The 18,957-nt window shown below is 43.2% G+C and overlaps 1 protein-coding gene across 3 annotated transcripts in view; it reads left to right on the top strand.

Annotated features, from left to right (window-relative positions):
* The first annotated feature begins 1,550 nt into the window (after positions 1 to 1,550).
* Positions 1,551 to 18,957, top strand: part of DCUN1D4 (defective in cullin neddylation 1 domain containing 4) — a 123,083-nt gene continuing 105,676 nt past the window's right edge. For 2 of the 3 annotated variants that reach the window (XR_002825072.1, XM_023737353.1), the window contains exon 1: positions 1,551 to 1,637. Coding sequence is in view for 1 of the 3 variants with exons in the window: in XM_023737353.1 (XP_023593121.1) it covers positions 1,613 to 1,637 (25 nt within the window). In the remaining 2 variants the exon portion in view is untranslated. Of the gene's footprint in view, positions 1,638 to 2,082; positions 2,105 to 18,957 lie in introns of those variants that run through there. The other variant, XM_023737354.1, reaches the window with a different exon arrangement.

Genomic DNA, 18,957 nt, shown 5'->3' with positions numbered 1-18,957 from the left:
CTGCTAACCAAAAGGTTGGCAGTTTGAATCCACCAGCCACTCCTTGGAAACCCTATGGGGCAGTTCTACTCTGTCCTATGGGGTCGTTATGAGTCAGAATCAACTCAAGGGCAACAGGTTTGGTTTGGTTTTGGTTATGGCGCACAGGAAGTGGCTTGTCTGATCCCCTGTTCTTGCAAGTATCTAGTTTTTGGCGTAACATTTATGCCCTGATTTGAACCCTAAATTTCAGAACCCTGAAATTCAAAAGCCTTGGTTGTAGGAATCTAAAACCAAAATGACTGATCGTTTTGTTACCTGTTTGCGATGTCATTCCTTCTCTGAGGTAAGATCGATGGAATGTCTTGGCTGCAGGGCTGGAGAAGGTCCTTGGGATACAGGAAAGTGGTGTCTGTGTGTTGCCACTGGGATTGTAGATGATGGGGGGTGGGGAGGAAGGAGATCGTCCGTTAATATCTTAAAATATTATTCCTCTACCATAATATAGTGAGTCTAATGAGTTGGTTTCAAACCACTGAGAAAATGAGGTGGTAACTAGAAAATGGTGCGAATTCTCGATTTAGGAAACTCCAGGGTCAGAAGAATTTGCCTAATTTTACGCCTTCTTTTGCCAAATGAGAGTTTCATTTCTGGACAGTCTTACACTACTTGCGCTTTGCAGGCTGGCCACCTGACCCCTGGACTGCTGACGTGCCAGACTGATCCCAAGGTCAGAGCGTGACCCTGGATTTCCTGTATGCTGTTTGGGGCATACAGATGTGTATGCGTGTTGCATTCCAAACACTGTAGAACAGCCCATATTTGATAAAAGGATGTTAGTTCTGGCAAAGAAGTACATTTTGAAAACGAGGAGACGCTGGATTGTTGTACAAGAAATGGGAATTTGCTCCCCACCACCGGGTTTGCTAGAAATGAAGACGCGGCAGTTCTTGTAGGAAACAGCTGACCGAGAAGTCCCAGTCCAAGTTCGGCGCGCAGTGGGTTTGTGAAGAGAGCCGCTCTGAAGCATGCAAGACAAGTGGTGGGAGACCCGGACGCGTAGACTCAGGAGCTAGGGAGGAGTTGAGTTCCCCGGGGAAGCACAAGCTTCCCCAAGTGCGCTCCCCTGTCTCAGCTCTTCGGGGAACCCTTCTCGTGCTTTGTTTCAGACGCCCACCCATCTTTCTTGGTGAGTCTCCAGTTCCACCAATCCAGCCCGTGACGGGGCGGGGCTTCAGGGTCAAGGTGGACCAATTCCCCAGCCTCGCCCCTACACGCGCTTTCGGGCCCAGGGATGACTGACAGCAGCCGGGTCCAACCTGCTGCTCCAGATCGTGGTCTCCGCTAGGGGCGTTGGGGGGACGAGGCGCCAGAACCAATCGCGTTGGACCTTAGGGGGCGGGGCCTCTTAGCCAGCTACAGACCCCTTCCAGAGTCACTCATATTGTCAAATGAGAGACGAGGAGGGGCGGTCCCTCATCCGAAGTTCAGCCAATGGAGAAGGTGAGGTGGGCGTGTCGGGAGTGCCTGGCGGCGGGTCCTCAGCTCCGAGGTGAGGTGCCGAGAGCCAGTGGGGGGACCCCGAAGCGAGCGCGGGAGCCTGGGCGGTGACCGGGGTGTGAGCTGTCCGAAAATGCACTCGGATGCCGCCGCTGTCAGTGAGTAACGGGGAGCGAGCAAGCCGGGGCCGGGCCGGGCGGCTGCTAACACTCCCCACTAGGTTCCCGCAGTCCCCGCCCCGCGCCTCCTGTCCCGAACCATGCTGGGAGCCCCTGCCCCGTAGCCACCCCTTTCCCTCCCGGGGCCGGGGCGGGCAGTGACGCTGCGGGCGGCGCGGGGCGGGGGCGGGCGTGGGGGAGGGGGACGGCCTGCCAAGGGCGGGCGGAGGTGTAGGGGGTGGGGACTGGCTCCATTTAAGTATTGGGGGAAGGGGGGGCGGGACGTGTGATGAAGGGCCCGGACCCGAGAGAGTCCGGGGTGAATGGAGGTGGAGGCGGCGGCGGGCGCTTGCAGGCAGGGCCAGGAGGTGGTACCGGCGGCGAGAGGGAGGGAAGGAACGAGCGGGGCGCAGGGGTGAGGGTTTTCAAGGGGTTGAGCAGTGCTGGCGGCTCCCGGAGAAAGGCGGGTGAGTGCGAGGGGATCGCGGGGGCGGGGACAATAGGAAGAAGGGCTGGCTGACTGGAGTGGGGGGAACAATGGGGTGGGGGAACGGGGGCCGCGGTCCAGCGGGGCAGGAGGGCAGGCAAGGGGATGAGGGCTGAGGTAACGGGAGAGCGAGATGTGGGAGGAATTGGGGTGTGATGGGACAGTTGGGGAGTCTGGCGGGCGAGAGGTTGGTAATGGGGGAAGATGTTGGGGTAATAAAATGGGGCAGGTGTTAGGAAGATAGGGTAATTGAGAGTAAGAGGAGAGGAAGAAAGTGGGGAGAGTTTGGGGTGACAGGATGAGGGCAGGAGATGCGATGGGGGTGGTGAGCTAGTTGGGGGGGAGGAGGAGGAGGAGGGTGGGAGTGTCTGGGGCAGCAGGAGGACTGTCACGTCCGGATTGGGTCCAGCACGGGGTTTGGGGGGATGTTGGGCTCTCTGTTTGTGGGAGGTTCTCTCTCCCCCACGTCAATCAAACCGGGGTCCTACGAGGAGGCAGCCCACAGCTCCGGGGTGCCAGGAGAGGAGAGGGCGGGGCTGAGGTAGGGGGCGGGGAGGTCCCCCGACGTTGGCGCTGGCCGCGGTTTCCCCAGAGCGGCGGGAAGCGAGGTCAGCGCTGGCGCGGGCTTGGGCTGTGGAACTGGGAGGCGGGGCGGTAGGGGCGCGGGCTGCGGTTTTTCCGCGGCGGGAACCGGGGGACTGACCCGGGAGGCCAGGTGGGGGGTTTGCGCAGGGGAGGTGTAGGGATCCCTGGCCATCCGTGGGTTTGGCAGAGTGTGTGACGCAGTTGTCTAATTTCTGGCCGGCAGGTGTGGAGGCTGGTGCCTCAGGTCCCGCTTCCTTGCGGGGAGAGGGCTGCTCGGAGGCCCCACGCATTGCCTGGGGGGCTCGACCTCTCTTTGGAGCACGAGGAGGGCGCTTTAGGGGTTTCTTTTAGCGCCTGGCTGTAGTCGCCGGCTGTGAAGGGGAAAGGCGGTCTCGCTGAATTCTGGGACTTGTAGTCCGGTCCGCGCCAGGCTGCGGTTGGGTTGAGTGCACGTGGGTAACTGTGGAAACGAGTCCCAGAATGCAGCGCGCCCCTCGGAGCCTCTCCGCTCTAACTCCTGCTTTATTCCCCAACAGACCGTAGCGCGCTCCCGTTCCCTGGGGCTTGAGCCATTCACCTGACCTTCTGCCTGTATCAGCTGGGGAGGAGAACCCAAGCGCAAGCGCTGTCCTTTGACTCTTGAGTTCTTGATCTCCAAGTTAATTGTTTTCCTCTATATTTGATGGACTAATTTGTAGAATAAATGCCTTATCTTGAATCAGTCATGTCGCACGTAGGTTGTAGAAAGGAAGTTGCAATGTAATCTAAATCGGCATTTGTTGTTACTTGCTGTGGAGATTCTGACTCATGGCGACCCCATGAGTAGAACTGCTCCATAGGGTTTTCAAGGCTGTGACCTTTGAAAATCAGATCACCAGGCCTGTCTTCCGCGGTGCCTCTGGGTGGGTTGGAACCACGAACCTTTGCTAGTAGTCAAGTGCTTAGCCATTTTTGACACCCACCCGGCAAAGCAGCGTTTAGGATCATGTATTTGTTGTGGCATCCAGTGTGTGCAAGGCACTTTTTTAGAAGATTCAGTCTCATATAAATCTGGAAAGGCAGTGGAGAGAAATGTAACGCTTGTGAAGATAATGTAAACTCTATGTGTTTGTATTTCTTGGGTTGTTTGGATTGTCCCAAGAGTAAGGGGACTTTTTGAAAGAAGATGGTCTTGAAGTGAGTGATGGAGGCAGTTTAATGGAATTTGGGGTGGATATTTGCCCCATTTATAAAGCCAGCGTAAAAAATGTGAGGGTGAGTGAAGGGAATATATACGTTATTTTCAGTTTTCAGTAAAGCGTGGGAAGCAGTTTAGACTAAAGGAAAGCAAACTGTTTAAAAAGCAGACCTTAAGAGATTTTTGTTTTGTTACAAACTACAGGCTGTAATTCTCTATGCGTCTTTAATGTTAGAAACCTTTGTATCAGTCTATAGACTCTTCCAAACATTGCATCCGTCATCTTTCGCTTTACGGGTTATATGCGATGACTCCGAAATCTGTAAAGCAGAAGGCCATAAGGTTAGTTTCATGTGATATATGAGGAATTATGAAACTATTGCTAGCATAGTCACTAACCTAAAGATAAAAATTTTATCAAGAAGAGCTAAAATTTGGAAACCTTTTGGGTATGGTTATAATATACTCAACTGAATACTTGACTGTATAGTGGTTCTTTTCATAATTGTTGAAAAAATTGGGCAATGTGTGGTGATTTGGGGAAAAGATTTATATCTGTCATATTTTACTTAGCTTGTGGTAAAATATCCAGGAAACCCTTTGTAATATGTAAGTATGTAATGTGGACATTTAAAAAAATTTCCATTTAATCCTGGAATTTGCTTTTCCAAAGGGTAGTTGAAATAATTTGATTTAAAAATATATAAAAGCTATAATTGTCTTCAGGATGTTTTTAAAGAAAATATGAGGCCAGTCATATCTTTTCCTTTTATTTTTTCTCTTAAACATTTCAAAGGGCAGGTGCCTTTTACATATACACAGTTTCCCCACCCCCATCCCAAGCCCTAGGCTGCTATACAATACCAGGTTACACTTTCTGCTCTGGTTTTTAGGTTCCTCTTTAATTTTTGGTCTTTAGAGAGTTCCCGTATTGTTGTGAACTAAGCTATGCATTTAAACGGATGTTTTTTACCTTTTACTCAGAATTTCTGAGTATTTTATATTGGGAATGATTTTTAGGTTATCGTCTCTATAACATTGCCAGTAAAGAAATTCTCCTATGATTTTTTAACCTAGAGAACTTCTGTATACCTATCCTTTTCTTTGTTGCTGTCTCCAAGAAGTATCCCTACTTAGCACTTAATCATGATTATTTTGCACTTTATCATTCTCTCCTTTCTTTTTTTATCTTTGGCTGCTCCCAGCAGCTTTTATTACCTTGTTGCCTTCTTCCTGACTATAAATACATTTGTATTATTTTCATCTCAATAATAATAATCCTGCTAACTCAGTGGTATAAAAACCTACAGATAAGAAACTGATGTCATGACCTCCATAGTGTATTTAGGATGCCTTTGGCAAGTGACAATATTCAACTAAAAATGGTTTAAATAATTGTTTACTGTTGAGTTGATTCCGACTCATAGCGACCCTATATGACAGAGTAGAACTGCCCTGTAGGATTTTCTTGGCTGTAATCTTTACAGGAGCACACTGCCAGGCCTTTTCTCCCATGGAGCAGCTGGTGGGTTTGAACTGCTGACCTTTTGGTTAGCAGCTGAGCACTTAACCATTGTGCCACCAGGGCTCCTTGGTTTAAATAACAGGGCTTATTTTTGTCCAGTAGCAAGAAGTATAGAGATAGTTGATTCTAACCTGGTGCAATGGCTTAATTATGACAATAAAAACTTAGGTTTTTTTCCATACTTTTCTTCTTCTAAGTATTTTGGCTTTAATCCTCAGGACTTGCCTCATGTTTGCATTATGGTTGCTGCAGCACCAGACATCATGCTAAAATAAGAGAGCAGGGAGTGAACGAGGCTTATTTCATTGCAACTCCCTCTTTTCCAGAGGCTTTGCGGGAGAAAAGCTTTTTCCAGACTCTCACCTTGGAGACTTCCCCTTTAGTCTCATTGGGTAGAACTGATTTCATGCCACTGCCAGCTGTGAGGGAGGCTGAAAAAGTGAAAGAGTGGAATTTTTCAGCCACTGTTGTGTGGGATATGGCATTTCCTAAGATGGAAGAACAAAAAAACCAAAAAGCCAAACCCCATTGCCACTGAGTTGATTCCAACTCATAGCCACTCTATAGGACAGAGTAGAACTGCCTCATAGGGTTTCTAAGGAGCAGCTGGTGGATTTGAACTGCTGACCTTTTTGTTAGCATCCTTAGGTCTTAATGACTGTGCCACCAGATGGAAGAAGGGTGGGGGAAATTTCTGGGTTGGCAGCTGTTGTGGACTGATTGAATTGTGTCCCTCAAAAATATGTGTCACAGCAAAAGCAGTGCTCAGAGGTCAGTTTATAGCAATAAATGCACACATCCAAAAAAAAGAAAAGGCCAAAATCAAAACATTAACACTGCAACTGGAACAAGTAGAAAGAGCAGCAAAAGAAGCCCTCAGATGCCAGAAGAAAGGAAATAATAAGGATTAGAGCAGAATTAAATGAAATAGAGAGTAGAGAAACAATTGAAAGAGTTAACAAGACCAAAAGCTGGTTCTTAGAAAAGATCAACAAAATTGATAAACCATTGGCAAAACTGACAAAAAAAACAGGAGAGGAAGCAAATAACCTGTTTAAGAAATGAGATGACTGATACCACAGCAGACCCAACTGATATTAAAAGAATAATAACAAAATACTATGAAAAATTTTCTAACAAATTTGAAAACCTAGAGGAAATGGACAAATTTCCAGAAACTCACTACCTACCTAAACTAACACAAACAAAAGTAGAACAGCTAAATAAACCTGTAACAAAAGAAGAGATTGAAAAGGTAATTAAAAAACTCACAACAAAAAAAAGCCCTGGCCCAGATGGTTTCACTGGAGAATTCTACCAAACTTTCAGAGAAGGGTTAACACCACTACTAATAAAGGTATTTCACAGAATAGAAAAGGATGGAATACTCCCAAACTCATTCTATGAAGCCAGCATAACCCTGATACCAATATCAGGTAAAGACACCACAAAAAAAGAAAATTACAGACCAGTATCCCTCATGAACATTGACTCAAAAATCCTCAACAGAATTCTAACCAGGAGAATTCAGCAACATATCAAAAAAATAATTCACCACGATCAAGTGGGATTTATACCAGGTATGTAGGGATGGTTCAGCATTAGAAAAACAATCAATGTAATCCATCACATTAATAAAACAAAAGACAAGAACCACATGATCTTATCAATCGATGCAGAAAAGGCATTTGACAAAGTCCAACACCCATTCATGATAAAAATTCTCACCAAAATAGGAATAGAAGGGAAATTCCTTAACATAATTAAGGACATTTATACAAAACCAACAGCCAGCATCATCCTAAATGGAGAGAGTCTGAAAGCATTCTCCTTGAGAACGGGAACCAGACAAGGATGCCTTTTATCGCCACTCTAATTCAACATTGTGCTGGAGGTCCTAGCCAGAGCAATTAGGCTAGAAAAAGAAATGAAGAGCATCCAAATTGGTAAGGAAGAAGTTGAAGTATCTCTATTTGCAGATGATATGGTCTTACACACAGAAAACCCCACAGAATCCACAAGAAAACGACTGGAAATAGTAGATTTCAGCAAAGTATCAGGATACAAGATAAACATACAAAAATCAGTTGGAGTCCTCTACACCAACAAAGAGAACTTCGAAGTGAAAATCACCAAATCAATACCATTTACAGTAGCCCCCAAGAAGATAGAATACTTAGGCGTAAGTCTAACCAGAGACATAAAAGACCTATAAAAAGAAAACTATAAGACACTACTACAAGAAACCAAAAGAGACCTGCATGAGTGGAAAAACATACCTTGCTCATGGATAGGAAGACTCAACATGGTGAAAATGTCACTTCTGCCCAAAGTGATCTACAGATACAATGCAATCTTGATCCAAATTCCAACACTATTTTTTAATGAGGTAGAGAAACAAATCAACAACTTCATATGGAAAGTCAAGAGGCCCTGGATAAGTAAAGCATTACTGAAGAAGAACAACAAAGTGAGAGGCCTCATACTACCTGATTTTAGAACCTATTATACCACCGCGGTAGTCAAAACAGCCTGGTACAGACATAGACCAATGGAACAGAATTGACAATCTAGACGTAAATTTCATCCACCTATGAGCAGCTGATATTTGACAAAGGCCCAAAGTCCATTAATTGGGGAAAAGACAGTCTCTTTAACAAATGGTGCTGGCATAATGGGATATCCATCTGCAAAAAACTGAAACAAGATCCATACCTTACACCGTACACAAAAACAAACTCAAAATGGATCAAAGACCTAAATATAAAATCTAAAACGATAAAGATCATGGAAGAAAAAATAGGGACAATGCTAGGAGCCCTAATACATGGCATAAACAGAATACAAACCATAAGGAACAGTGCACAAGCACCAGAAGAGAAACTAGATAACTGGGAGCTCCTAAAAATCAAACAGTTATGCTCATCAAAAGACTTCACCAAAAGAGTAAAAAGACAACCTACAGAGTGGGAAAAAAATTTTGGCTACGACATATCCAGTCAGTGTCTAATCTCTAAAATCTACAAGATACTGCAAAACCTCAACGACAGAAAGACAAATAACTCAATTAAAAAATGAACAAAGGATATCGAACAGGCACTTCGCTGAAGAAGACATTCAGGTGGCTAACAGATACATGAGGAAATGCTCATGATCGTTAGCCATTAGAGAAATGCAAATGAAAAGTACAGTGAGATACCATCTCACCCCAACAAGGCTAGCTTTAATCCAAAAACCACAAAGTAACAAATGCTGGAGAGGTTGTGGAGAGACTGGAACACTTACACACTGTTGGTGGGAATGTAGAATGCTACAACCACTTTGGAAATCGATTTGGCGCTTCCTTAAAAAGCTAGAAATAGAAGTAACATACAATCCAGCAATCCTGCTCCTTGGAATATATCCTAGAGAAGTAAGAGCCATCACGCGAATAGATACATGCACACCCACGTTCATTGCAGCACTGTTCACAATAGCAAAAGATGGAAACAACCTAGGTGCCCATCAACGGATGAATGGATAAACTAATTATGGTATATTCACCCAATGGAATACTATGCAACGATAAAGAACAACAAATCTGTGAAACATAACATGGAGGAATCTGGAAGACATTATGCTGAGTGAATTTTGTCAGTCACAAAAGGACAAATATTGTATAAGACCGCTATTGTAAGAACTCAAGAAAAGGTTTAAACACAGAAGAAAACATTCTTTGATGGTTATGAGGGTGGGGAGGGAGGGAGGGGTATTCACTAGCTAGATAGTAGACAAGAATTATCTTAGGTAAAGGGAAGGACAACACATGCTACAGGGGAAGTCAGCACAACTGGACTACACCAAAGCTAAGAAGTTGCCTGAATATAACCAAACACTTTGAGGGACAGAGTAGCAGGGGTAGGGATCTGGGGACCATGGTTTCAGGGGACATCTAGGTCAATTGGCATAACAAAGTTTATTTAGAAAATATTCTGCTTCTCATTTTGGTGAGTGGCGTCTGGGGTCTTAAAAGCTGGCATGTGGCCATCTAAGATGCATCAATTGGTCCCAACCACCTGGAGGAAAGGAGAATGAAGAACACCAAAGACACAAGGAAAGTGTTAGCTCAAGAGACAGAAAGGGCCACGTAAACCAGAGACTTTATCAGCCTGAGACCAGAGGAACTATATGGTGCCCGGCTACCACCAATGACCGCCCTGATAGGGAACACAACAGAGAGTCCCTGACGGAGCAGGAGAAAAGTGGGATGTAGAACTCAAATTCTAGTAAAAAGACGAGACTTAATAGTTTGACTGAGACTGGATGGACCCTGGAAGACATGGCCGCAGACTCCCTGTTAGCTCAAAAGTAAAACCGTTCCCGAGCCCAACTCTTCAGACAAGGATAGACTGGACTATGGGATATAAAATGATACTCGTGAAGAGTGTTCTTCTTAGCTCAGGTAGATACGTAAGACTAAATGGGCAGCTCCTGTCCAGAGGTGACATGAGAAGGCAGAGTGGGTCAGGAGCTGGTTGAACGGAAACGGGAAATTTGGGGTGGAAATGAGGAGTGTGCTGTCACAGTATAGGGAGAGCAGCTAGGGTCACATAACAATGTATGTGTAGATTTTTTTATGCAAGACTAACTCAAATTGTAAACTTTCACGTAAAGAACTACAATTTAAAAATAAAAAACAACAATAAAAAATATGTGTCAACTTGGCTAGGCCATGATTCCCAGTATTGTATGATTGTCCACCATTTTATCATCTGATGTGATTTTCCTATCTGTCGTAAATCCTACCTCTACGATGTTAATGAGCCAGGGTTCAGTCTACAAGATTAGGTTGCATCTAAACCAATCTCTTTTGAAATATGAAAGAAGTGAGTACAGCGACATGGGGACCTCATACCACCAAGAAACAAAAGCCAGGAGAATAGTGCTTCTTTTGGACCTGGGGTTCCTGCGTAGAGAAGCTCCTATACTGGGGAAGATTGATGACAAGGACCTTCCCCCAGAGCCGACAAGAGAAAACCTTCCCCTGGAGCTGGCATCCTGAATTTGGACTTTAGCCTCCTAAACTATGAGAGAATAAATTTCTCTTTATTAAAGCCATCCACTTGTGGTATTTCTGTTATAGCAGCACTAGGTGACTAAGAAAGCAACCTACAGGTTATATCCTTATCCTTCTTTGGCTTACTGACTGTTTCAGTCCCAATCTTTTTATCTATTGATTTGTTTTCCATTTCATTTTAAAAAGAATTAGGGGTGACTAAGTATATGGTAAAGTAGAGGGTCGACGATAAGGAGGAATACCCTCAATGAGATGGATTGACCCGGTGGCTGCAACAGTGGGCTCAAGCATAGCAAAGATGATGAGGATGGATGGTGCATGACTGGGCAGGATTTTGTTCTGTTATACATAGAGTTGCTTATGAGTTGGAACCGACTGGATGACACCTAACAACAGCAACAACTAAGTATAGGTAAAAATATGTTTCATTATATAGGAAATAAACTATAGACAGGGTACACAGAAATGCTTGCCATATGTTAGAAATATTAGAAATATTTGGCTCTGAGCTTCCTAGTAGCAAAAACAAAAGGGAAAATAAAAACAATTGGTTTTGTTTGTTTGGTTAATGAAACTGCAGTTATTCTAATAGCCCACACTGGAATCTTAGGCATTTCTCATCTTGTCTTTCCAGAGTCAGCAGTGAGAGGAAGCGGCTGTAGCTCTTCCCTTCCTGACTTTGCTTTCCTATACCTATTGCCATATACTATGCCTGATTCGAGGAGCCCTGGTGGCACAATGGTTACACGTTTGGCTGCTAACCAAAGGGTCAGGGGTTTGAATCCACCACATGGGAGAAAAGATCTGACAGTCTGCTCCCGTAAAGATTACAACCTAGGAAACCCTTTGGGGCAGTTCTACTCTGTCATATAGAGTTACTATGAGTTGGAATCAGAATCAGCTTGACGGTACACAACAACAGGTCTGATCCAACCTAGTTATATTGTAATAACCAGTAATCCTTTTGCTGATCTCAACCTACTCTAACTTTGCACCAGTTGAATCTTAACCCAAAGACCTTGAGAGCTCCCAGTTGCTTACAGATATAGACTCTCTGGGACCTAGAATTGAATAGCTTCTGTAGTTCAAGCTCAGTTTCTTCTCCTTGGAATTCTACCTCCTCCCCCACTGCCCTAAGTTCTGCTTCCGTGGAACTCTTCTTCATTGTGTTCCCTCTCCAGCAAACCCTTTCTCCCTCCTTTGAAGCTCCAAAGTACCGCCTACTTCTCTTATTCAATTTTATCTTATTTAATAATATTCTAAACCATTTGCTGTTGGGTTGACTCCAACTCATTGCAGCCCCATGTATGTCAGAGTAGAACTGTGTCCTGTAGGGTTTTCAGTGACTGATTTTTCAAAAGTAGATCACCAGGCCTTCTTCCTAGATGCCTCCGAGTGGACTTGAACTGCCAGTTTTTCAGTTAACAGTGAATGACATTAACCCATTGTACTACCCAGGGACTCCTATTTAATAGCAGCTGCTTGTTTACTTATTTACTCCCTCCCGAATTAAATTATAATCCCTTGAAATCTGGACCATGTCTTACTTAGTATCTACTTTAGAGTCGAGCTTGATGCCTTGCTTAGGTCCCGAAATAGGTATTGAATTGACTGTAAATGGTCAACTCTTGAATAATTAGTGGATTATACGGAAATTTTTAATTTTTCCTCCTGCCATCCAGCATGCATCTGAGTCCACATTTCATTATCTTTAGATTTTTCTTCAGGGAATGCAAACTTTGATTTATTCATTCTCTACCTTTTTTTGGTGCGTGACAAAGTCAGCCATATACAGACTAATAGTATTTCTTTTTAAATTCATGCAGATACCAGTTTTGAAGAATGTGTATGGCATGGAGAGTTTCTCAAGGAGAGGGTAGAATGCTCTTGATGTGCTGAAGGAACAGAGGAGTGTGTTTGCAGATGTGCGCATGTCGTTTCAGAGCTGCTGTATACAGAGCTGGCCATGGAGAAAGTTAAGGCAGGGGCTGACAGGCCTGATGTTAAGAGGGTCTGGAGTGTTTCTACTTTTTGCTCTTTCTGTTTCTTGAACAGATTCTGGTTGATTTCTTCATGTTAACAATACATTCCCAAAACAAACAAAAACTCCATTACTGTTGAGTTGATTTGAGCTCATTGCGACCCTATAGGACAGAGTAGAACTGCCCCATAGGGTTTCCAAGGCTGTAAATTTTTATAGAAGCAGCCTGCCACATCTTTCTTTTGCAGAGTGCCTGGTGGGTTCGAACTGTTGACCTTATCAGTTAGCAGCCAAGTGCTTTAATCTCTGCACCACTGGGGCTTCTTTTAACAGCACAGTAAGATTGCTAAAAGGCTTCCTGTATTTAGAAAGTATAGTGTCCATGAGTTGGAGATGAATTTTCTGAGGTGAATCTGACATTAATGCTGATATCTTTTCATAGTTTGTTAGCTTGAAATTAATGTTACTAACTTTTCATTGCGTGTTCTTTATTTTTCTTATTTTGAAATCTAGGTTAGAAGTTCCTCTTGAGAATTATTCTTTTAAGTAGGACATGAGTTTTCAAAATGTGTTTTAAGTAGAAATATGTATTAAAGTACATTTTTAGAATTATGTATTTTAACCTTTGCGTGAATATTTTAAATTTAAGGATCTTTCTCCTACAGTGCCACTGTTCTAGGAGACAAAGTATCTACTGCTTCGGAAATATTTTTCTTTTAATTAGAAAACTGTGTTAATGAATTGTTTTCAATCTAGGCTTATAGTTTTTGAAACTAATATACTGAATAAAATGGTCGTTTAGCGATGTGAAAAAGACCACCTCTTTTCTCAAACGGCATTACCTCTGGGTATGATTTCTTTTAGTTTCATCTTTGAGGATTTTTTTTCTTGTGAATATTTGGAAACCTTTCATTACTTGCTGGCCTGTATCAGTAGTATTTGCAGAGACAGAGAATAATCCATTTGTGTCTGTAGCAGTCTTCTGGGGCCCCCTACTCTGACTGGGAAATTCCTACTTTAGGAGGCAGAGCTATGCAGACACACCCACCTCACAGTGTGAATCTGAAGCCTGGAGAAGTGATGGGAAGAAGCTGGCAGCACATTGAGGTCATTTGGGAGAGGATGGCAACAGGGATGGCAGCTGTGCTGTTTCTAGAGGATGTGGAGGCTGCGGTCCTGGCGGCCAGTCAGGTCTGACTATGTCAGTGGTACTCTCTGTTGTGTGCCTTTGGGCATTGTTCTGGCTGGGTCAGTGTGAGGCTTAGTAGTTCTTTGGAGTTCCTGGAGATTCTGTGAACTATCTACTAGCCCTTTTTAAAAAATCTCTTTTCTGTTTTAATCAGCTAGAGTTGCTTTCTGATGCTTGCAACTAAGAATTCTGACAAGTTCAGTGCCAAGACCTGTCACTGGTCAAACACTTGGTAGAAGCCCTTGTGGAGAAGGGCAGTGATCTGCCTTTTCACTCCGGTTGCCCGTGGACTCTGGTCTGGCTAGAGGTGACCCAAAGGACTGCAGGAGGGAACAGGTGATGTTGATCGCAGTTCTTTGGAGCTGCCTTTACCCATGGTCAGGTGGGTCTCTGAATCATATACATCAGCCACCCCACTGCATTGTATCCTCTGGGGCTTTTTACTGCTGCCTCTGCTTGTTGTTAGGTGCCCTTAAGTTCGTTCCGACTGATAGCAGCCATACGTATAACAGAATGAACCACTGCCCAGTCCTGCGCCATCTTCACAATCGTTACTATGTTTGTACCCATTGTTGCAGCCACTTTGTCAGTCCATCTCCTTGAGGGTCTTGCTCTTTTTTGCTGACCCTCTACAAAGCACGATGTCCTTCTCCAGAGACTGGACCCTCCTGATAACATGTCCAAAGTACATGAGATGAAGTTTCACCATCCTTGCTTCTGAAGAGCATTCTGGCTGTACTTCTTCCAAGACAGATTTGTTTATTCTTCTGGCAGTCCATGGTGTATTCCAGTGTTCTTCACCAGCACCATAATTCAGAGGTGTCGGTTCTTCCTCAGTCTTCCTTATTCATTGTCCAGCTCTTGCATGCATATGAGGCATTTGAAAGTACCATGGCTTGAATCAGGTGCACCTTAGTCTTCAAGGTGACAGCTTTGCTTTTTAACACTTCAAAAAGGTCTTTTGCAGCAGATTTGACAATTCAGTATGTCGTTCGATTTCTTGACCACTGCTTCCATGGGCATTGATTGTGGATCCAAGTAAAGTGAAATTCTTGACAACTTCAATACTTTCTCCATTTATCCTGATGTTGCTTATTGGTCCATTTGTGAGGATTTTTGTTTTCTTTATGTTGAGGTGTAATCCATTCTGAAGGCTGTAGCCTTTGATCTTCATCGGTAAGTGCTTCAAGTCCTCTTCACTTTCAGCAAGCAAAGTTGTGTCATCTGCATAACACAGGTTGTTAATGAGTCTTCCTCCAATCTTGATGCTCCGTTCTTCATCTAGTCCAATTTCTGGGTTTATTTGCTCAGCATACAGATTGAATAAGTATGGTGAAAGGATACAACCCTGATGCACACGTCTCCTGATTTTAAACCACTCAGTATCCCCTCATTCTGTTCGAATGACTGCCTCTTGTTCTGTGTACAGGTTCTACATGAGCACAATTAAGTGTTCTGGAATTCCCATTCTTCGCAATGTTAATCCATAATTTGTTATGATCCACAGTGTTGAATGCCTTTACATAGTCAACTAAACACAGGTAAACATCTTTCTGGTATTTTCTGCTTTCAGCCAAGATCCATCTGAAATCAGCAGTGATATCCCTCATTCCATGTCCTCTTCTGAATCTGGCTTGAATTTCTGGTAGTCCCCTGTTGGTGTACTTACTGCTACAACTGTTTTTGAATAATCTCCAGCAGAGTTTTACTTGCCTGTGATATTAGTAATATTGTTTAGTAATTTCTGCATTCTGTTGGATCACCTTTCTTTGGAATGGGCACAAATATGTATCTCTTCCAGTCGGTTGGCCAGGTAGCTGTCTTCCAAATTTCTTAGCACAGATAAGTGAGCACTTCCAGCATTGTATCTGTTTGTTGAAACATCTCAATTGCTAGTTACCTCTTTTGTCCCCGAAAAAAATAAATTTGAGAGATGTGATGCTTAGGGAGCTAATGTACAACTTCTTGTGTATCTTTTTGGATCTGAAATAGGAGTATTAGCTGTGAAAGTATTGTTTTTGACTTTTTTTGCGTGGAGCATTTGCTTATTTATTTCGCCAGAAATCATATCTGATAGTCCCTAATGGCTTTTCAGTCAACTTTCTTGAGCTATAATTTATATACTATACAACTGTATCCATTTTCAGTATATAGTTTAATGAATTTTGATAAATATATATACTGGTGTAACCACTACTACAATTGGGATATAGTACATTCTCATTACCCTAAAAAGTTCTCTCCTGTCCCCTTACAGATAGTATATCCCTCCTTTACTAGTTTTTACTTGTAATATATGTTATCTTGGGGTTTTGCTGTGTCAGTTAATGATGTTATTTTGCTATTCATGGGAATATTAAATTATAAAAAAGCATGATAAATATCTCAGGTTTTTTATGTTTTATTTTGTTCTGTTTTTACTTGAGCTATTAAATCCAATGAAAAACTATCAGTGCTGTATTAATTATAATACTGATAATCAGTACTCTACTACAGGAAGTTAGTTTTACATTAGATGACTTGTTCTGTTGAAAGGTTTTCCAGTGGGATGGCTTTTCCGGCTTTTCCTGCTTTTCTGTGGCTCAGAGACATACAGTGCTAGGGTTTGTTCCATGGATGTGATGATATCTTTTACTTGTTATCTGGGTCACGTTGGGAGGCAGCAAAGCATAGTTGTTAGGTGTTGACCCTGCAGTCAGAATGTCCGGGTACAAGTCCTTGTTCTACTATCTATTAGTTTATGACCTTGGGTAAGTTACTTCAGTGTTCTGTGTTCCTCTTATGGGCTTCAAAGTTCTCATGTATAAAAATACTGCAGGGTATGGGGATGTTAAGTCAACAGGTGTGTATTATGCAATTACTGCATACCACACCCTGTTCTAGGTGCTGAGGTGAACAGAACAGACAAATTTTCATGAAGTTTTCATTCTAGTTTGAGGTAGAAGGCAGCTAATAAACAAGTAATCATGTAGGTTGTCAGATGCTGATATATTCTGAAGAGAAAAATATAGCAGGGAATGGGGAGAGCACTGGTACCCCTTTGCGGGTGGAGGAGAAAGGAGGGAACACAGGGTGTTGTAATTTTAATGAAAGTGATTAGGTAGGACCTCACTGTGTTTTTAAGTTAAGACATGGAGGTGAGGGAGCATTCCAGGCAGAGCAAACACAAATGAAGAGGCTCTGATAGGGGAGCAGGCCTGCATTTGAGGAACAGCAAGGAGGCTCATGTGCCTGAAGTAGAGTTGAGGGGTGAGCAGAGGGGGAAGGAAGTAGGAGGCAAGATCCAAATGGTCCTGAGAAAAAAGATGTGCTATATGAAAAATGTAATCAGTGTCACTGAATTTTACATGTAGAAATTGTTGAATTGGCAGATGTTTTGGTGTGTGTATTTTCACCACGACTGAAAAAAAAAAGTGTCCCTGAGGATTAAATGAGATAAAACTCCTGAAGTATTTAGAAAAATGCTTGGCACTTTTTGATTTTTGTTAATGATTATTGTGTAATGACAGTCTCCTCGTTAGACTTTTATGTAGGAAAGAGAATAACCAAGTGAGCCATTCCCTCATTCAGCCATTCAGCAAATACTTGAGGTCTTTATCTCTCAGATGCTGCTGTTAAAAGTAAGACTGAGCTGGGATCCCTGTGTTTAAGGAGCTTCCTTCCGTTTGTTTAGGGGTGGGGGTAGAGAGGTAATGAAGAGTGCAAGTATTGGATGATGACTGCTAGGTTAGGTGGATACTCTGGTTGCTTTGGGAACAAAGGGGAAATCATAAAATGAGACTTTAGGTGAGGATTAGGAATTGTCATGTGAGTTTAGCTTTGGAAGTCTTATGTGAAGAAAAGAATCTGTGTTTGAGTACTTGTGGGTGTGTGGCGGGTGGGGTGGGAGGGTGCTTTCTAAGCAGTCAGAACAGCATGGGTGGGGATACAGAGGACTGTGGCAGTAGAATGGGTTTTTGGTAGGTTAGAGTGAAGGAAGGTGAGAGAGAAGGTGGCAGGAGCCAGATGAGGAGGCACCAGGGAGAGTTTAGGAGTGGAAAGGAAATGAGAGAAGGAAAGAGAGGTCAGAGGAGGTGGGGCACAGAAAGAAAGAAGTAAAGAGGGGCAGGTACTAACATATACAGTGCTTAAACTCTATTCTAGGATCTGTTCCAAGTGCCTTGCCTGCATTAACTCATTTGATCCTCACAGCAACTCCGAAGTATGTGGGGTATTGTTATCATCCACATTTTACAGATGAAGAAGCTGAAGTGCAGAAAGGTTAAGTACCTTTCTCAAGGCCACACAGTTTGTAAACAGTGAATTGAGATTCTAACTCAGGCATTTGGGCTTCAGGGTCTGGGTGCCTTATCACTGCCAATGAATTAATACTCTGTATTTGTGCTTTTCGTTTAATCCTTATGGTAACCTTGCAACTATATTGGAATTCCATTTTTCATGGCTGGCCTATCAATGATGATAGCAGGGCCAGTTGATAAGGTTATCTCTGATTTGCTTTTGGTTCTTTTCTTCTTGGAATGAGTCCCAGTAGAATTAGGATTTCTGAATCCCTTCTTTTGCCCTCCCCTTCTTTCCTCTCTCATTTCTGCTGACTTGCTTGCAATGACAGTAGACATTTAAAAACTGATTCTAATTGGACAATTGAAGAATTGTGGCAAAGAAGAATATTTCCATGCTTAACTAACTAAATAGTTATTTTTCATCTTTTTAGATTTCATTTTAAATAGACATGTGTATTAAATACTTTCTAGAACACTTATTATCTTCAAATATAGAAGTATGTAAGAACATTGCAGAAAAGCCTAGACACATAAAATTTACTTGTAGTTCTACCATCTTAGCTGTTGTTGTTGTTAGGTGCTGTCAGATCGGTTCTGACTCATAGCGACCCTGTATACAACAGAATGAAACACTGCCTGGTCCTGTGCCATCCTCGCAATCATTGTTATTCTTGAGCCCATTGTTGCAGCCATTGTGTCAGTCCATCTCGTTGAGGGTCTTCCTCTTTTTTGCTGAGCCTGTGCTTTACCAAGCATGATGTCCTTCTCCAGGGACTAGTCCCTCCTGATAAAATGTCCAAAGTATGTGAGACGTAGTCTTGGCCATACTTGCTTCTAAGGAGCATTCTGGTTGTACTTCTTCCAAGACAGATTGTTCGTTCTTTTGGCAGTCCATGGTATGTATATTCAGTATTCTTCACCAACATCATAATTCTTCTTTGGTCTTCCTTGTTTATTGTCCAGCTTTCACATGCATATAAGGCAGTTGAAAACACCATGGCTTGGGTCCGGTGCCCCTTAGTCTTCAAGGTGACATCTTT

This window comes from Trichechus manatus, unplaced genomic scaffold, assembly GCF_000243295.1.
Source record: "Trichechus manatus latirostris isolate Lorelei unplaced genomic scaffold, TriManLat1.0 scaffold00101, whole genome shotgun sequence".
Taxonomy (NCBI): domain Eukaryota; kingdom Metazoa; phylum Chordata; class Mammalia; order Sirenia; family Trichechidae; genus Trichechus; species Trichechus manatus.
This window is presented reverse-complemented; position numbering and strand designations above follow the sequence as displayed.